The sequence below is a fragment of the Tauraco erythrolophus genome, chromosome 3, assembly GCF_009769465.1.
Source record: "Tauraco erythrolophus isolate bTauEry1 chromosome 3, bTauEry1.pri, whole genome shotgun sequence".
NCBI lineage: Eukaryota > Metazoa > Chordata > Aves > Musophagiformes > Musophagidae > Tauraco > Tauraco erythrolophus.
The window spans coordinates 42120722-42140736 of NC_141467.1; the positions used below are offsets into that span (position 1 = coordinate 42120722).

Consider the following 20015-nt stretch of genomic DNA (forward strand, 5'->3'; position numbering starts at 1 on the left):
AGTGTTTTCGGAAATGCGAGTCCTTGGGTATAAAAAATATAAGTAGCACGTAGCAATGATATTTTATAGTACCAGGCCATATACAATAACAATTAACTAAATTATTTCAAATATTGCAACTGAAGGTACTGGCTACGGTGGTCACACACAGGGACTAAATCAGAAACCTACACAACAGAAAAATTACTATTTTTTCAAGAGATAGCCAATTTACTTGATCCCTTCAGTGAATACCCTTATGAATACATGACATACACCATGCAAAGGTCCTCTAAGGAAAGAAATGGTAAAGTAGTTGAACAGATGAAGTATATATAGCTTATTAAAATCATTATTGCTAGGAAAATGTAAAGCAGCTCATCAAAAAGAATTATTAGGCTAGTTATTTTATGATAAAGGAAGTAACTTTATCAAAGTTTAAACATTTCAAAAAATCTTTAGGGCAAAGTAATCATTTGAAAAAAGACAGTGCAATGAGATGGGATTAATGGTTAATATACCTGTTCTTTGGGGATTAATGGTATTAATACCATGTCATATCATAGAGAAATCAACAGCATAACACCATTATTCCATTGTTTTTAGCCCTTGAGGTGTAAAAAATATAATATATCTAAAACTGTAAAACCACTGGCACTACAGTCTTTATGACAATGCAATCTATGGTCTTGCTCATACACTAAGAGACATCTTTTGTTCAATGACCTGAAAGAAAGCCCTCGTATGGTTCAGGCAACAGAATCCACATGAAATCAGATGCTGAGGCTTTACAATTTTATTCTAGGTTTTACAAACCATATTCATTTATCTCTGTTTCATGTAAATATTAATACATTGACTAAGTCAAGAGAAATTCTATGAAGTTGACATCCTTGCAATATGTTTTGAAATAGTTCCATTCAAAAGTACTATACCAGTGTACAGATTTTATTTAACACAAAAATAATAAAATGATCCTGAGAGTGATGCAGCTGCCATTTTCACAATGAGCAAGAACACAGACATTTCATACGTATAGTCACTTTTCATGAATTTCAAATCGGAAAATTAACTTTGACCTTTCAGTTTCAGGTCAACAAAAGCTCAGTAGACTCTTGAAAGGTTTTTAGGTATCTTTTGAACTAGTTTTTGATAGCAAGCCTTTGAAAGGAATAATATGGGGAAAATGTGCAAGAAAATAAATTTCAAATTAGAATTTTTTATCAGAGCTCATCGAATTATTCCACCCTCCAATTAGTCACCTTTGCTATAAATCCATCATGTGGGGAATGACACTGCCAAGTTTGCAGAATAAGATAACTAATATAAACTGAAGTCATGATTCCACTCCACTCATTTTACTGAAGGAATTAGCTAAAGAAATTTGAGTGCAACTGCAAGTTCCTACAGCACAGCTCAATGAACAACATGCCAGATTTCATACCAATAGTCAGAATCTCTATACTGTCTTCTCCTTCCAAATTGATTAAAACATCCCCAAAACAGAATTTGCTTTGCTTCTGAACATGACAGCTAAGGAGACAACTTTGAATTTCAAACACACTTATTAAAATGCAGAGTTGTGCATCAAGGGGTCGAGGGAAGGAAGCGGATAGGTATCAGAATTGCTTGTCTGAGATACTATAACTAATGATTTAGCAGAGCATGCTCGTCGAATATTGGATTATATGTATTCAGTGATGTCGTGGTTTTAGGCTGATCCAGCAACTAAAACTCACACAGTCTCTCCTTCTCCAATAAAGTAGAGAGGAGAGAAAAAAAACCAAAAGGACTGAGGGTTGAGGCAAGAACAGAGGGAGCACCCACCAACCATGGTCCTGGGCAAAACAGGCAGCGCTTTTCTCAAAGCAAAACAGTTTATTAATGATTACTTAGAAGGACAAAGGGAAATAAAAACCGATTACTTGAGAGGACAGAAAGAAACAAAACCAGATCTTAAAACCGACACCTTCCCCCCCCCACCTTCCTTTTCCTCCTGGCTCTACCTCCTCCCCCCAGCAGCACAGGGGGCAGGGACTGGGGGAGTGCAGGTCAGTTCATTCCGTGCTGTTACTGCTGCTTCTTTCTTAAAGGAGAAGGAGTCCTTACACCCTTTTCCCCTGCTCCAATGGATCCCCTACCCACGAGGAAAAATCCACAAACTTCTCCAACGTGAGTCCAGCCCACTGGAAACAATCCTTCCCCACAGATTGCTCCGGTGTGGGCTATACCACAGTCTCGGGTACTTAGGGAGCTGCAGCCACTCGCTCCGGCGTGGGTCGTCACGAAGACTCCAGATGCCTTTCTGCCTTGCCGTGCCCCCAACACGACCATCCTCGGGCTCAGGCATCTTCTCCCCACGGGCTGCGAGTGGGTCGCTGCTCCACCGAGGCCGTCCTGGTTGCAGGGGGGCAGCCTGCTATCTCACCATCAGCCGCAGGGGAAACTCGGCTCCGGCACACCTCCTCCCGCTCCATCCTCACTGACCTGCTGTCGATGCAGCTGTTTCTCTCAGATCTCAGTCCTCTCCAGGTGAACTCAGCCCAGTGGGCACCCTGGGAGTGGGGTGCCCCCGAGTTCCCCAGCTGGCTCCGCCGCCGCCATTCTCCGTGGGCGGCGCCGGCCCGACGCAGGCAGCCGCCCGGCCGGGAGCCAGGGAGCGGGGGCAGTGCCCTCCTCCCTTCTCTGGTCGATCCTGGGCGAAGCACCTTTTCCGGTTCCCTTGTCCTGACTTAAATAGGGCAATTCGCAGAGGCGCCCTATTGGCTCAACCCCGAGGGGGATGGCAGTCTGATCCGGTGGCCAGAACTAAGCCTAACCCGGTTCCAAAACCGGGGAGGTCGCAGGGAGCAAAATCCCTCTCCTGCCACCAGAACCACCCCCCCCTCCACATCAAACCATGACAAGTGACTTGGTTTAAAAGAACATGGCTAATGATACCCTTCATGCATTTTTATTCATGTGATTTGTACAACAAATACATGCTTTGCCTCTTTATTTTCTTTCATTTATTTACTTAGAACAATAAAGATGCTAATTATGTTCATATATGCTGCTTGGTACGACTGCGATTAATTTCTAGACTAAGACAATTGGATCAAGACTTGTTCACACAGAACAGAACTAATCTACGTCTTCTGAAGGTCCTGTGTATAACTGGCTCTTTTTCAAAAATAAGATGAAATGTAGTATTTGCCATCTATGTCCAAAAGTTGTTGGACAGTACATTAATCCACCGCAGAAAAAGCGTGAGGAATTTCAAGCTATTTTTCTGCTCACATCACAGGCTTTTGACAAGATTCATTTCCCTTTGCATTTGTGAAGGAACTCCACCTGCTCACATAGTTCTCTCTCCAATAGTATGCATACGAGTTTTATACCTATAGTGTATGAGCATATAGCAAATAATATGCTTTGAGTGGTGTCTGATCATTATCACTTTCCTACAACATTAGCAGTTCTCCCTTCTATATTTGTTAAGTAATTTGAGATTACCAACGAAATCCTGCGTCTCATACCAGGCAAACAACTTCACAAACATTTAAACATCTTTTAAATCGCACTTGAACAATGTCCGATTTTCCAACAAAATTCTGTATGTGTTATGTTATTAGGTTCAGAGATGTCTGGACTCTCCTACAAAATTAATGTAATACAGTCAATACAGTACTATTCATTCCATAATTTAATTACGTAATTTTGTTTATAACGACAGTTGGCTTGATTTTTTATGACCATTGAGGCAGTTTGCTTTATTACTTTGTTAAAAGCTATTGGATTTTATAAAAGCATCAAGACAGTAATAATCATTGAGTGCCGTAATTTAGGGAGGAATAAATGAGCACATTTTGTGTTGCCCTCATGTTCATTAATAGGAATTAAATGACAGGATAATCACAGATTTTCTTTTGTTATTGCATATTCTATCCACTAGCATTCTTCCTACGGATATGTCTAATCTGAAGTTCTGTTCCAAATAGCCTTTAGATGAAGTCTTACAAACTCAGGCTTAGTGCTGACTAGCATCTCTCATTGCCCTTCTCACCTGTATTTGACAACACTTAGATGACCTTGACTCCATTATTCAAGACAGGTATGAGTTTAAAGCAAATACGTGTTTTGCAGTCCAAAGTGGTGTTGACATGTTCATTGCTGTCTTTTAAAGTCTGTGGAACAACAGCTGCTGTTTTATTGCTCTGCACGGAGGCCATTGTTTCCAGAATCAAAAAGGTCATAGTCATCATTTCCCACGACAGGAAAATGTGAATGCACTGAACAGATGAACACATGGCAAGGAATTTTAATCATATTTATTTGTTAAAAAAATAGGATTGACCCTGAAAAACACATCCACGTGTTTAGTTATTAACTAAGTGCTTCTAGCTAATAGTAAAAATCCTCACAAAAACAACCACAAGCCAAGATAATACGGGACATCACCTAAGAACTGACCTAGGAGCAATTACAAAGTTGCTTACCGTTTTGCTCTCTCTGGACTCCAGCTGCAAGCAAATCTGGTTCCCCAAGACTTATGTCATTGAGCCTAGTTCCTAGACACTCCATGCAAAGATGTTTGCACCATTCCTCTGCCTCTAGTTCTGGAAAAACAGAAAAAAAAAAACAAAACCAACTGGTAGTGTTAACATTTTAATCAAAAATGGGTGAAATTAAATCAATACCTTCTTACTGATCAGGTTTACGCAATACACTTGCTTTGAAAAATGAGTTATCGGCACAAAGTTCCACACGTATTTCTTTGCCTTCACTTCTGAACGTCTGAAAGGGTTTTCATTACTATGACTGCATCTTCCATTTTCAATTTTGGGGATGGGAGGTGGAGTTAACAAAAAAGAGAAAAGAGTAGTGAGTTTTCAAGGTAGTATATTTCTAGTAAGCCTTCTTGAAAGGAAAAATGCAATTTAGAAAAACATTAGATATACTGCCTGAAATATTCTTCACTTCTCTTTAGGTGAATCTGAACTATTAAAGCACTTTCTGTTTCTAAAGGTTCCAGAGTATTTTTCTAGGAGTGAAGGAAAAAATCAGTAATAAAAAGATCTTTAAATGCAAAACTTCCTTCTCTACAGTACTGAATGGCTATGCCTGTCAAGTTAGTCTAAATAATGAATTTCTTCACCTCTGTTCTCCTTTTTTTTGGTCTCAGAGTGATTTGGACATTGGTTGGAACATTAGTATGAAAATTCAAAACCTCCTAGTCCTTTCTGAGTCCTCCATTGCATCCCATTGATGTACATTTAAGAGCTCCCTATCTGCCAGTCTACCAAGACATAAACTACCCAAGGAATAAGCCCCTGAGACACCAAAACATCCTCTCCTGTGCACTCAGTCTCATCCTATCCACTTCCCAAACTTAACATCATGAAATCTCTGGCATTTATCAAGCAAATAACATCTCAAGTTAGTGTTCACACAGTGTGAAACGACAACTAATAAAATTCACGCAACCAGACTGAGTGTCTTTTAATAGAGGAGAGGCTTTGCTAAGGGAAACTGTCTGGAGAGCAAGCTTGGCACCAGACACACGATGAGCATCCATTGTCACAGTCAGTCTGTATCTGATCATCTTTAGGAGTGGATGACTCCAGTCATCTAGAAATGTCTCTACTAAACAGTTTTTTCATTCCTAATTTTAGAAACATCTGGAAAATACTTTTGTGACAAACTCTCTAACGTAGTGCTGAAATTCAGAGAGACAGAAAAATATTGCATGCAAGTCCTGAAGCATCTAGTGATGATGACTCATTGTAATTAGTCAAAATTTATATCCAAGAAAAAGCTTTCAATGCCTAATTGGTACAGTTGTGAAATCCTTGTCTGTTTAGACATGGATCTCAAGAGACATAAATGTTTGCTGGACAAGAAAGGGAAACAGGCATCCAATTGCAGGTCCTCAAGAGGGCATCCAATTGCAGGTCCTCAAGAGCCTTTGGGTAAGGTCCTTTGTTCAAGGCCCTGAATACTCCATTAATAGATTTTTCCTGAATTATTCTGGCTATCAGTTGACCCACTACCAGGCAGACAACTCAAATGATACAGCTAATTTTGAGATTTTTGAGAGCCAAATGTGGTTGTTGTCACAGGGACACAAACAATTTTGGGGTGCTTCTACAGAGCACTGCACATAAAGAGATTTCCTTTAACACTTCCTGATTTTTTGCACTCTTTGTTACAGGACATAGATCTTCAGTGTTGGTCTTCTCATAACATCCTCCACTTTTGGTGGTAAGAGACAGAACTTTCTGTCAGTAACATCCAGATGACATTTAACTTTGTACGTGAGAAGAAAATACTGAGGTAACAGCGTACTGTTCCTTAACACTTCTGCAGATATTGCCTCCTTGATGGCAGTAAGGAGAGAACAGGTATATATCTGGACAGCAATAAAAACTTAGGGCTTTTACAAGGAAAAATATTAATTTGTTTAAAAGGCTACCTCCAAAATTCATTTTCTGCTTATGCAGGAAGAAATTTCCCTCCTGCTTTTCCTTCATCTTTTTCAGTCTTTGCCATTTCCTTGGATATTCCTGAGGTCTGTTGAACCAGAGCTATGCCTATAAGTCATACTTTCCCAGGGAGAGGGCTCAATGCCAAGGAGATGATTAGAGCAGACCACAAGACATGCTGCCATATTATAGCAGCACACAGAAGGGGTGTAAGGGGCAGTGCACAGGCACATGGGTAAGCCAAGCACCCCCCCCCCCCCCAGGGACGCTTTGCAGTGAGTTGCCCAACATTTGCTTCCAACTACAGATAAATTCAGGGGAATCAGTGTAAGACATGGGATAGCACAAAGGTGACAGTGCAAATCTACTCCAGTGCTCTCATGTTTCCTTCCCTCTCAAAATTTCTTTTCTGCCTTCTGTATTGCAGAACAATGAATATGCTGACAGAATGCATAGCTTTATATAAAGTCTGTATTTTTTCCTGGAAGATGGTCAGGACATAACGTTTTACATATTCAACAAAATCTGCATTTTATTACTTTATTTCATTGTGTCTGCACTCAGACTGAAAGAGTACGTTCTGGAAATGTAGAATGAGATGATGGTAAACAAACACTAAACTAATCTTTCTAATTTTACAAACATCTAAGGAGAAAGGAAAACATATTGGCATTTCCATAAATCCAGCTTAACACCAATATATATTCAAAACAGGACTCTTCTGTAAAAGCAGCACGTTCTATTTATATGTATTCTCACATCACAGTTCCAGCAGATTTTTTGGGAAATAAAGAAACAAACAAAAGCATTGTTCTAGGAAGCTGTTTCTTGTGAGTGTCTTTGTTTTCATCTCCTCAATCCACTTGCCTCACTATTACAGGAACATCTAGATATTGAAAGTTTGGATCCAGAAACTGCCTTTCAGAGCGCTGGGCTCTGGCAGTTTAGTTTAAGCTGCTGCTTCTTCACCGCCAGTCATTGATGATTAGACTCAGATTCGACCATTCTCCAACTGCCACACAGAAGCAACTCACCTTACTGTGAGCATTACAAAAGCATGCCTGTATTTTGCAAAGAGTAGGCTATAACATGCATTGTATTGCCATATAACTCAAAATTTCTATCTTACGAAAATGATCGACTTAATACAACAGAAAATATAGTTTTAATGTAGAACTGAAATATCTTCCCACAGAACTGTGAGGATTTGTGTCTGCTGTCAGAAGCATCAAAATTATCTACAAATGTGTTTGGAAGGTCAAGGGTATGAGTGTACCATGCGAGTTAGTTTTACCTAATGCATCCTGATAGCTATTGCTTACTTGCAAGGGATTGCCTTCAACCTTTTCCTTGACAGGAATGTGAAATCTTCTTTAGAAGCAGGTGAATTACCTTTCAAAGACCAAACCATATTTCTCCTTTCATCATGTGCATCTATAAAGCAGTTCACCATCCTTTTGTAGCAAGTCTATAGAATCCTTTGTGTCTCTGGATAACAAATTAAGTATTATTTATAGATTCTAAATTGTATTTATTATAAATAGAGTACATAAATGCATCCGTCACAGTAGCAATCTCTAAAAATGACAGCTACCACATCACAAAACAGATACCACTGTTACTTCTTTAAGTATATGTGTATATAGAAATAGCAGAAATATTACAGTGAAATGAATGCTAAAAAACTCTCAGCAAAATTCTTCTCTTTAATGCATGTAGATTAGATTTATTGATGGCAAATGCTGACTATTTAGTTGTAACTGGTACCTGTCATTGAAAAATTTAGTTTCCTTTTAAGATAACTGAATTCTTGGACTGAATGATAAATTGTAAAGCATGCTTTCACAGCTATAAATAAAATCCAAATACTTGCATTTTCATCTTTACTGTTGTTCAGTTACAAAATGCTGCTATACAAATGTCATGAGGCGAGATAAAATATAAAGAGATGGAAGACCTTAATTAGGCACTGTTTATTGCATAAGAAATATTACTGGGAAAAAAATCTATAAACTTGTTATCTGAAAACACAGTCTTATTATTGGCAATATTTTCCTTTAGTTTACCCGGTCTAGGTCATGCCTGAAGTTATATGTCATTTCTACTTCAGTTCCCAGGTGATTAAACTGGTGCCATACCTACTTCAGCCACGGAAGTTGTGTATTGCAAATAGATAATACAGGTTGATAAATAGGTTTGTTGATATAATAATGATGATGAAATAGTATTGGCAAACGGTATTAGAAATACCGTTTGCCAATTAAGTCCGTAATAACGAAAGAGCTCTTCTGCTACTTACAGTTTAACACAGTGCATGATACACAACATATTCTACAGAGAGGAGGTGGTGGGGCAGAGACACAGATATACAGATATATTTAACTTCACTGTCCTTACAGATCCTCTACATCTCTAGATTAGGTTAGAGGCGCGATTGATTTCAGACTCCTAACTTGGGAAGCATTTTGTTTGTGGACTAAACCAAATGCCTTCTGAATCCTGATAACTTCACATTCTTTCCCATTTACCTCCCGTGTTCACACTCCATAATCCTACAGGAGTCTGTCGTCACTCACCACAAGAAGTTGCCAGCACAGATAATAAAAATTGTCCTTGTGCAAATCCAAACCCCTGACTTACTTTTTGATCTTTACCTAATGGCAAACCGTATAAAACTAAAATGTTAGCTTCTTCCTTACTGAAATATTTTTATATATTTTCTGCAGAAATTGTTTGACTGTTCCCTCTAAACTACTATAAAAGTCTAAATCTGACTGAATATTCCTACTGTGAATGAGACTAGAGAGTTTTCCCTGTCTGGATTAGTAGGACTTAGACCTGATATTCTCTACTAAGAAAGATAGATGGTGCAGAAAAGCCACATGTGCCAATTTATCTCTTCTAAAAATCACCCAGCCTTAATTAGAAGTTAATAGGAAAAATATCATAGAATTCCCACAGGACTGATGCACTTTTATACTGCACCACATACAATATACGCAGCAACTTAATTTCTTTTTTTTTTTTCACTAGCAAGTAATACTATTGCCTGAAGGCATGTAATTTCTTGTCAAAATCAATAATACCTTAAAAAATCCCTACCCTTTATCAGGATATATAAAATCTTTTGATGATCGAAACATGATTTTACTTCATAATTATTTAAAATATGTTATCTAACAGTGTCTCCATTACTTCGGGCTCTTTTAATAGAGCACATCACACACGCTTAAACACAGATACGAATGCAGGGCAATGTGGCTATCTCTTATCGTTGCTCAGAGGAACATACAAGTAGGGCTAATTTTGAGTAATAACATGCATTACGGATTAACACTGGCTATACTAAATTAAGTAATAGTTTTCTTAAATCAGAGATAGGAAGCAATGAAGGGGACATAAATTTTATTTAATGTAAAACCAGAAAATTAGTCTGTATGTGGTCTAAAACTTGCTTTCGATTAGATAATAACAAAGATAGTGGCTTGCAACACTGAAAGCAATTTGGTTATTAAAATTATTTTTGTATTGCCCAAGTATATTTGAAGATATTTTATGAGATATGGGAATTACACAGAGAGGTTTTTTCTTGTGTTTCAACTAATGCTACCTCTAAGGAAACTTTCTGTATTTTTCTTGAACTGTGATTTTTGAATGATTCACCTGGAGTAGAGTGTCCTATTATTACGTAAGTGCAAATCACTGAACCAAAAAGGCAAAGGAAAAGTCACAAAGGAAAATCACATATACTGTCAAATTTTATTAATCTACTGAAAATGTTCTATATTCAGGCTATGACAAAATATTTTAAAGGAAATATGACAATATTATTATTTGAAAAAAAAAGTTGGTGAGTCAAGTTCCTCAAAAACTTTTTGTAATTGTCATTTTTTCTTTTAATACCGTAAGACCATTAATTTTTAACTATTTCCAGCTATTAAAATGCAGCCATATTTTTTAGTATACCATCAGTTTAATGACATAGCCACCTTCCTCCGTACAATTGAACATTTTTTTTTCCTTAAGAACTATAGAATACTGCAGCAATCAAGCTAATTGAATAATTACAGATTATGAACACATATTATTATGTCATTTTAACTGTTAGTATAATGCACTTTTTTAACTGAGGGAAGATACAGTCTTATACAAAAATAAACTTTTATTTTCCCATCATTTGCTATTTTAAACTTGTGTTGGCATGAGGATAGCACAGTTAATTACAATAATCACCAAAACACATTTATGAGCTATAATAAAATTAAATCTGATATTTCTGCCAAAAATTATCCACACTTATCTGGAGGTGTTGCAAGATATATCACAAAAAGGGTTTTGATAATTTCAATTTGTACCCATGTTTGCAAATAGTCAGCTGTGTATCCCTGTAGTTATCAAGGTATATGAAAACGGACATTTTCCTGACAATTCCCCCTTCATTTCTGCAAGTCTGATCAAAAGTATCAGATTGAATGACCAGAACTCAGCTACTAGACCATCTACTATCCTCTCTATAATATACACATGTACAATGTTAAGTGAATGCTTTTGAAGGCAATAACAATATTTAAAAAGATTTATCATATTGATGTTACTGTCCATTAAACATTTCCCTAAAAAGACTTTAGCTGAACAGAATATCTATTTTACCTACACTGAACTTCCTTTCCAGTGTAAAATTAGAGTGACAAGCACCCTTCACTCAAACTCTAAAAGAAATGCCCTGCAACGCTGACTAGCAGTCCCTAACCAAAGTTAAAGCACTAGAAAGCAAAGTTTCTCATCTGAAGTGCTGCTTAAGAATGTAGTTTTCATACAGAAACAGAACTTTCTTGACTACTTGTTCAAAAAATGGAGAATGTATAAGAAACTGAAGAAAAACAGTTAATCTACAGGAAAATTATTTCTTTTGCTCAATTCTAGTAAAAGTGTAGCTATAGGATGTATATTTTTTTCCTCTTTTTTTTTTTTTTTATTTTAGGTAGATGGCTAATTTCTGCTATTCAAAAAAGTGAAAAGTGAATATCACTTTACTCAGTGATTAGTTCTACAGAAATTAATGATGCCATTCTGGGAAGAAAATGCTATTTAGTAGATAAATTAGTCCTTGAGGGCAGAATTACAGGTATACTTACAGATCAGGTATGCTACTTCATGCTGAGGACAAATTACTCTAATTATACCATAACAGTTTATCAAGCATTAGTATGTCTAAAAGATCAACAGTGAACTGATAGAGTGTCATTACTCAAAAATATCCCTAGCAAAGTTTCACTCTCAATTCAAACTTTCTTTCAAGTGTAAACTAATAATTACGAAAATCTGCCTGAACATAGAAGAAACATTTCAATTTTGTCTGAAACTAACAAGCCAGTTACAGAAATCTGGCATGGGAACTAGACAGTTCCCCAGTGTTGTCAATCTATACCCGTTTCAACAGTTATTAACATTAAATGATGATAACATGAAAGTAAAATAACCTCAGGCAACTTGTCTGTAGTGGGAATGACATAAACACCATCAGTCAAGTGTCCAAAAGGAGTCTGTCACGAGTAACATAACACACAGAGGATTCTATCACATCAACTTATGCAGCTACTCCATGATTGGCACTCAGGAATAGCATTTGTCTGGCTTAAAACTTCATAGTATTTCAGATTTAGTCTACTCCTACAATACTTTCATTCCTCTTGGAAAAGTTATAAGGTCTTTTCTTAAATGCATGGTTAACTTAGCATCTTCTGCTTAAATCTCAGGTATGCCTCTCTCCCATTGTCAAGTGTAACATTAGTTAAGAGGATTTATACCCAAATACAAAATCTAAGGTTCATTTCACTTTTTTTTTAAAAAAAACCTAAATATTCAGTCTTATCTTTGAACTATTGACAAATCTTGCCACTTGAGAAATACTGTTAGATAAGGCAAGTAATTCTAAAAATATGATTTTCTTACAAAAATTAAGGTGATAAGGACTAGTTTCAATATATGGGAGAAACCATACGCACCATTGTCACTATATGCTTCATTGTTCTTATGCCTGTGAACACATGACTTTCACTACAGATACTACAGATATCTGAATATCTTCTGTGTTAAATTGGTAGGAGCAGACAATGACTAGTGAACTAAGAAGTCTTTGGAATCTCCCTTTTTTCACTTTGGCTCCCCTTTGGCTAAACATATCTGACTAAAGCAAGACTTCCAGCTTTGAATACTTAGATTTCTTAAACATTTTCCCATTTTGACTGAGCATGGAAGGCAGTGTTATTGTTGCACACTTCTGATTTTGCACTGACTCTAGGAAATCTTTTCCCGCACAGTGCTATACGTCATTTTCAAAATAACAACAAACATCCTGAATATTTTTTTTGCTTTCTGTGCTTCCATTGCCCAAGAAATGCAACATATTTTTCCCAAAACCCTAGAACTAGGGTTGTAATGATCTGAGTCCTTGCTTAGAGTTAACAATCAGGATTTTATGTCATTGCAAGTATAAAGAAACTGATTCAAAGCAATTGCAGACAACTTCTGACTGAATTAATCTGTAAAATTACAACACTGTGGTATGTGTTCTACTTGATTCGCAGTTGCGTAAAATTTTGTTCTCAGACAGAACTAATTATTAGCTAGAGATAACTCTGCGTGTCTTTTGCTTTATTCTTGGAGGATTTTGGTGTGGTACTACTGCAAAAATAAAAACCCCAACCCTTAAAAATTGCATAGTCTAGAGTTGGTATCTAAGGAAATATAATAAGAAATGTCTTTCTCGAATTTCATATGTACAGAATTTAAACTCAAGGGGATTCTTTTTTATTATGAATTCTTCACATTTCTTACACTCATGTTACACTTTCCTTGTAACTTTTATTCTCAGCATTAAATGGATCACTATATCTGATGCACCTAAAATTTATTTCAATTAAAAAACTATTTTATGAAAATAGACATTCTTTGAATGCCTATGGAAAAAAGATGTTTCCAGACATGCAAAATCTACTGTAAATATTTGTTTCCTAAAATAAAATCATATCTCAGTTATGTCACTTTAGATTCCTTGTTTTTGATATACACCACTGATAGCTCCTATCATGTGCAGGAGACACACATGGCTGCCTGAGAAGAGGCAGTCTGCTTAAAGCTGAAACTCAGAATCTCAACTTTCACTAAGTAAATAGGATTTGTTTTTTTTTTTTTATTTCAGTGGAACACTTGTAAGATTGAGCACAGTAAAACTACATCCTTTGCTGAACCAGGAAAACAGCAAATAGATCCAACTTCAATTAAGTGTCATTTTCCTCCAGGAAAATCAGAATAAGTCTTGATGAATGCAATCTTACAGAACATACAAAGATTAATCATTTGAGACTTCAAGAACTCTGCTGAATGATGGTTTAAAGCCATGTTAACTGTAGACTCACTGATGAAAGATGGTTTTATTTAAAATCTTTCATCCTTATTTAAGGCTAAACAACTCATCATAGAAGTATAAAGAATGTTTAAATTTAATATTTTAAACCATATAAAGCAAGAACTGCACAGAAAGGCCAGGATTTAGGTTTGTAAATCAGAGGTGCTGATTACAGTGAAAAACTGTGTAAAGATGAAGCTGTAATTTATACACACTGGTGACCAATTGCCCACTTGCAGCTTAGTTTTGAACTGGTTTATAAACACATGCAGTACTAAAAGGCAGAGGATAGATGTCCTTTCCTTTATGGAAGAGTTGGATTCATACACTAGCAAAGAACAGTCTCCTTCTGTGTTCTTTACTCGGACTCCAGGGAAAAGTCCTCTCTGGGATCTCTCATAACCTAAGCTAAATTCAAATCCAGGTTGTCCCTGGCTGATATCTCTTAATGGAGAGAACAATCTGGAAAAGCAGTTATAAAGAGAAAAGAGTTATTAACATTAGGGATGAGAAAGTTAACCACTGACACTTTAAAAGGAGATATCTAGCACCATCAGTACACTCTATAAATGGGCAAAAGTACAATATACATAATTTCATATGTTTTTCCTTATTTTCTGCATTGATGCTTTTAAATGAGGAAATGGCTGACTTGAATTTCACTCTTCCTTCAGCTTGGAAACTGCGGCCTACTCCTAAGCTCTACTGCCTTAAAAAATGCAAATAAAAAACCCTCTTGATTTTTTGGTGTGTGAGGGTAACCACACATTATTGACTTAATCATAAACAAATGAATTGACATCAGGGTTTTTTCCTGGATCACAGTGTTATAATGAGACCATAGTAGCAGTGAGATCACAGAAAGCAACTAAATGCATAATTGTCCTTTTTTTTCCTGAGGCAGATAAGGGCATGCAGACGCTTAGAATCTTTATAGATAGATAAAGAATAGAATTGCATAGAATCTTTATAAATTTTTAAATTAATGAATCAGTTTCCATCCATACTGGATCCAAAACCAGTACAGTAATATAGTAGATTGAAGTATGAATGAAAGAAACTTGCTATATAAACGACAGTGAAATTTTGAAGTAGTGCTTTACTGAGCTAGAAAAAGAGAAACCTTTCTATTTATATGCAAAAATTGGCATCTTCTCCACCCTTGATTTGATCCCTTATGAAGCCCAAGGCTTTTTTTGACAAATACATGTATAATGCTTATAAGTACAAAAATGAAATTTGAATGAAGGTTTTTACATACACAATACTTAAGAGTTATAAATTTGTAGTTTTTCTTCAAGACATCCATTAAAGACAATATTTATTTCTTCAGTATTCATAATGATCTTTATCAGCATACATAGAATTTTTTTTACATGCTGTCATCTATTTGATTCACAAAGGAGACTAAAATTATAGATGTGACAACCTTACAAAATTAAAATGATTTAAAACCTCATAATTCACAAGCTACCACTATTTTCTTAATTTAGCATGCACAGAGATACAAGCTGCCTATAAAGTAGTTTGACATAATCACATGCAGAAATATAGAACTCTTTTTCAGCTTCTTCCTACTCACATTTTCTAGTACTATATGATAATAGGTTTTAAAAATAAACCTTTAGACATTGTCGTGGGTTATGTTGAACCACCCCACACACAGCCGGTCACTCCCCCTCCCCCACCCCCAGGAATGAGGGAGAGAATTAAAGGATAAACGTGAAACCCGTGGGTTGAGATAAGAATGATTTAATACAGATGATTTAATACAATGTAGGTGCTCACCACCCCTCGTATGCGAAGCCCGTCTCGTCCCGAAAACTGCAAATCCCGGACGAACGCGAGGCCCCGAAATAGAGAGGGGCAGAGAGGGAGAGAAAGAGAGAGAGAGAGAGAAAGAAAAAAAACAGCAGAGCAACAGCGCAGCAAGCGCAAAAGAGCAAAAGTGCAAAAAAGAGCAAAAGCGCAAAAGCCCTTCTTCCCGGCTGACCCTCGCTTTTATACTGGGCATGACGCTGCATGATATGGAATACTAATTGGCCAGTTTGGCCCTCAGTCTTAAGTTCCACACAAATGACAAGGGGAATCGTGTCCCCCTTGTCCCAGCTATGCTCCCCCCTTATCCTGCCGTGTTTCTGTACTCCGCACACTGAAAAGTCCTTGGAGTTTCACTTCCAACCACAAACATCAGCTTGCTATCAACATTCTTCTCAGAGTGAGCCTCTGAGTGAAACCAAAACAGGGAGCTCTTCTGGCTGTTAAAAAAAACTCTGTCCCGGCTAAAACTGGGACAGTATCCACCCCTTATTCCATACCATGCATGTCATGCTCAAACCTTACATATATACTATTCCCTTAGCCATGGGTCATCCCTCCAAAACGTGTCTTCATCTGTTACAGCAGTCTCTCAGGGCAGGAAAGATGACGTGGAATTCGCTCAGTCGGTAGAACGGATGACATGTAGTCTTTGTTGCGTGTGGCGCCTGGAGCTCGTAGTTGGTGTATCCGGCCGCTGTCTGCAGGTTGAAGATGTTGATCTTGAAGAAGTTGCTGGTTGTTTGGAATCAGTTCTGATTCTGACGAAGTTCATTCTTCATTAACCTGGATGATTCTTAATATAATGACATTAGTATAATGTGACAACCATAGTGATGATGGTATGCAGGGACAGGGTTATTCAGCAATTAATATCACACAATTCAATTCATTTTATCATCTATTTTCACCCAACATCAAATCCCCTTGAGGTACACATCGGACTTCCCCGTCCTTCTGCATCACCCACCAAGTACACCCAGGTCCCTGAGCAAAAGCAATCCCACGAATGGGTTTACCTTTACCCGAGGCAGGAATAACCCAAACTGTCTTCCCGAGTATATTCCTCATGTGCACTACAGGGACTTTGTCTCCTTCTACAGTACGTAGAAGTTCTGATTGCGCAGGACCAGCTCGATTGGCAGATCCTCTAGTGTTAACTAACCAGGTGGCTTTTGCTAAATGCGTATCCCAATGTTTGAAGGTTCCACCACCCATTGCTTTCAGTGTGGTTTTTAGCAATCCATTATATCGTTCAATCTTCCCAGAAGCTGGTGCATGATAAGGGATGTGATATACCCACTCGATGCCATGCTCTTTGGCCCAGGTGTCTATAAGATTGTTACGGAAATGAGTCCCATTGTCCGACTCAATTCTTTCTGGGGTGCCATGCCGCCACAAGACTTGCTTTTCAAGGCCCAAGATCGTGTTCCGGGCGGTGGCATGGGGCACAGCATAGGTTTCCAGCCATCCAGTGGTCGCTTCCACCATTGTAAGCACATAACGCTTGCCACTGCGAGTTTGTGGAAGTGTGACATAGTCAATTTGCCAGGCCTCTCCATATTGATATTTCGACCAACGCCCTCCATACCAAAGAGGTTTCAACCGCTTGGCTTGCTTGATTGCAGCACACGTTTCACATTCATGGATCACCTCTGCAATGGTGTCCATAGTTAGGTCCACCCCTCGATCACGAGCCCATTTGTATGTGGCGTCCCTTCCTTGATGGCCTGAGGCATCATGGGCCCAACGAGCTAGAAATTTTTCACCTTTATGTTGCCAGTCCAGATCCACCTGAGCCACTTTAATCTTGGCGGCCTGATCCACCTGTTGATTGTTTTCATGTTCTTCTGTGGCCCGACTCTTGGGTACATGGGCATCTACATGTCTTACTTTCACAATCAGCTTCTCTACTCGAGCAGCAATGTCTTTCCACAACGGGGCAGCCCAGATGGGTTTACCTCTGCGTTGCCAGCTGCTCTGCTTCCATTGCCGTAGCCATCCCCACAGGGCATTTGCTACCATCCAAGAGTCGGTATAGAGATAGAGCATTGGCCACTTTTCTCGTTCAGCGATGTCTAAAGCCAGTTGGATGGCTTTCACCTCTGCGAACTGGCTTGATTCACCTTCTCCTTCGGTAGCTTCTGCGACCTGTCGAGTAGGACTCCATACAGCAGCTTTCCATTTTCGATGTTTTCCTACAAGGCGACAGGACCCGTCGGTAAACAGAGCATATTTCTTCTCATTGTCTGATAGTTCATTATAAGGTGGAGCCTCCTCAGCACGTGTCACCTCCTCCTCCTCTGGTGACATTCCAAAGTCTTTACCTTCAGCCCAGTTAGTGATCACTTCCAAAATTCCTGGGCGATTGAGGTTTCCTATCCGAGCTCTTTGTGTGATCAGTGCGATCCACTTGCTCCATGTGGTATCAGTTGCGTGGTGTGTAGACGGGACGCTCCCTTTGAACATCCAGCCGAGCACTGGCAATCGGGGTGCCAGGAGCAACTGTGCTTCTGTACCAATCACTTCAGAAGCAGCTCGGACTCCTTCATATGCTGCCAATATCTCTTTTTCAGTTGGAGTATAGTTGGTTTCGGATCCTTTGTATCCTCGACTCCAAAACCCAAGAGGTCGACCTCGCGTCTCCCCTGGCGCTTTTTGCCAGAGACTCCAGGTGGGACCATTCTCCCCGGCTGCGGTGTAGAGCACGTTTTTGACATCTTGTCCTGTCCGGACTGGTCCCAGGGCTACCGCATGGACTATTTCTTGTTTAATTTGTTCAAAGGCTTGTTTTTGCTCTGGGCCCCATTCAAAATTATTCCTCTTTCGGGTTATTTGGTAGAGGGGTTTTACAATCTGGCTGTAGTCAGGAATATGCATTCGCCAGAAACCCACAATGCCTAAGAAAGCTTGTGCTTCCTTTTTGTTGGTTGGTGGGGACATAGCTGTTATTTTATTAATCACGTCCATCGGAATCTGACGACGCCCATCTTGCCATTTTATTCCCAAAAACTGAATCTCCTGGGCAGGTCCCTTGACTTTACTCTGTTTTATGGCAAAGCCTGCTTTCAGAAGGATTTGGATTATCTTTTCACCTTTCTCAAAAACTTCTTCTGCTGTGTTGCCCCATACAATGATGTCATCAATGTATTGCAGATGTTCTGGGGCATCACCCTGTTCCAGTGTGGTCTGGATCAGTCCATGGCAAATAGTGGGGCTGTGTTTCCACCCCTGGGGCAGTCGATTCCAGGTATACTGGATGCCCCTCCAAGTGAAAGCAAACTGTGGCCTGCATTCCGGTGCCAAAGGAATTGAGAAAAACGCATTAGCGATATCAATTGTAGCGTACCACCTGGCTGCCTTTGACTCCAGTTCATACTGAAGTTCCAGCATGTCTGGCACGGCAGCACTCAATGGTGGTGTAACTTCATTCAAGCCACGATAGTCTACCGTCAGCCTCCACTCGCCATTGGACTTACGCACAGGCCATATAGGGCTGTTAAAAGGGGAGCGGGTCTTTGTGATGACTCCTTGACTCTCCAGTTGACGAATCAACTTATGGATAGGAATTAGAGAGTCTCGGTTGGTACGATATTGCCGTCGGTGCACTGTTGTATTAGCAATTGGCACCTGCTGTTCTTCGACCCTCAGTAACCCCACAGCAGAAGGGTCCGTTGAGAGACCAGGCAAAGTAGACAGCTGCCTGCCTTCTTCTGTCTCTACTGCAGCTATGCCAAAAGCCCACCGATACCCTTTTGGGTCTTTGAAATACCCTCTCTTAAGATAATCTATGCCAAGGATGCACGGGGCTTCTGGGCCAGTTACAATAGGGTGTTTTTGCCACTGCTGTCCAGTTAGGCTCACTTCAGCCTCTAACACAGTCAGTTGTTGAGACCCCCCTGTCACTCCAGAAATAGAGATGGATTCTGCCCCTCTGAAGTTCGATGGTATCAAAGTGCATTGGGCACCAGTATCCACTAAAGCCTTATACTTTCTAGGGTATGATGTGCCAGGCCACCGAATCCACACAGTCCAGTACACTCGATTATCCCTCTCCTCCACCTGGCTGGAGGCAGGGCCCCTCTAATGCCTGTTATCATATTCATCAGAGGAATCAGAAGGATTGGAGTCAGGATGGCTAGGAGGATCAGCCCTCCCATTTTGACTAGTGGACTGCTCACTGTAGACTGGGGCAACAGCTGTCCTGGAGGAATTGGAGAAAGTTCTATTCCTGTTGGTTCTTCCTCCCAACTGGCGTACCCTGGCCTCTAAAGCGGAGGTGGGTTTTCCATCCCACCTTCTCATGTCTTCTCCATGATCACGGAGGTAGAACCATAGCTCACCCC

At 39.1% G+C, this 20015-nt stretch overlaps 1 protein-coding gene across 1 annotated transcript in view; it reads right to left on the reverse strand.

The window, feature by feature from the left end:
* Nucleotides 1-20015, reverse strand: part of DOK6 (docking protein 6) — a 268991-nt gene that overhangs the window by 101815 nt on the left and 147161 nt on the right. Inside the window, exon 4 of the mRNA XM_086609178.1 lies at nucleotides 4458-4577. Within this exon, the coding sequence (XP_086465304.1) occupies nucleotides 4458-4577 (120 nt within the window). The remainder of the gene's footprint in view (nucleotides 1-4457; nucleotides 4578-20015) is intronic.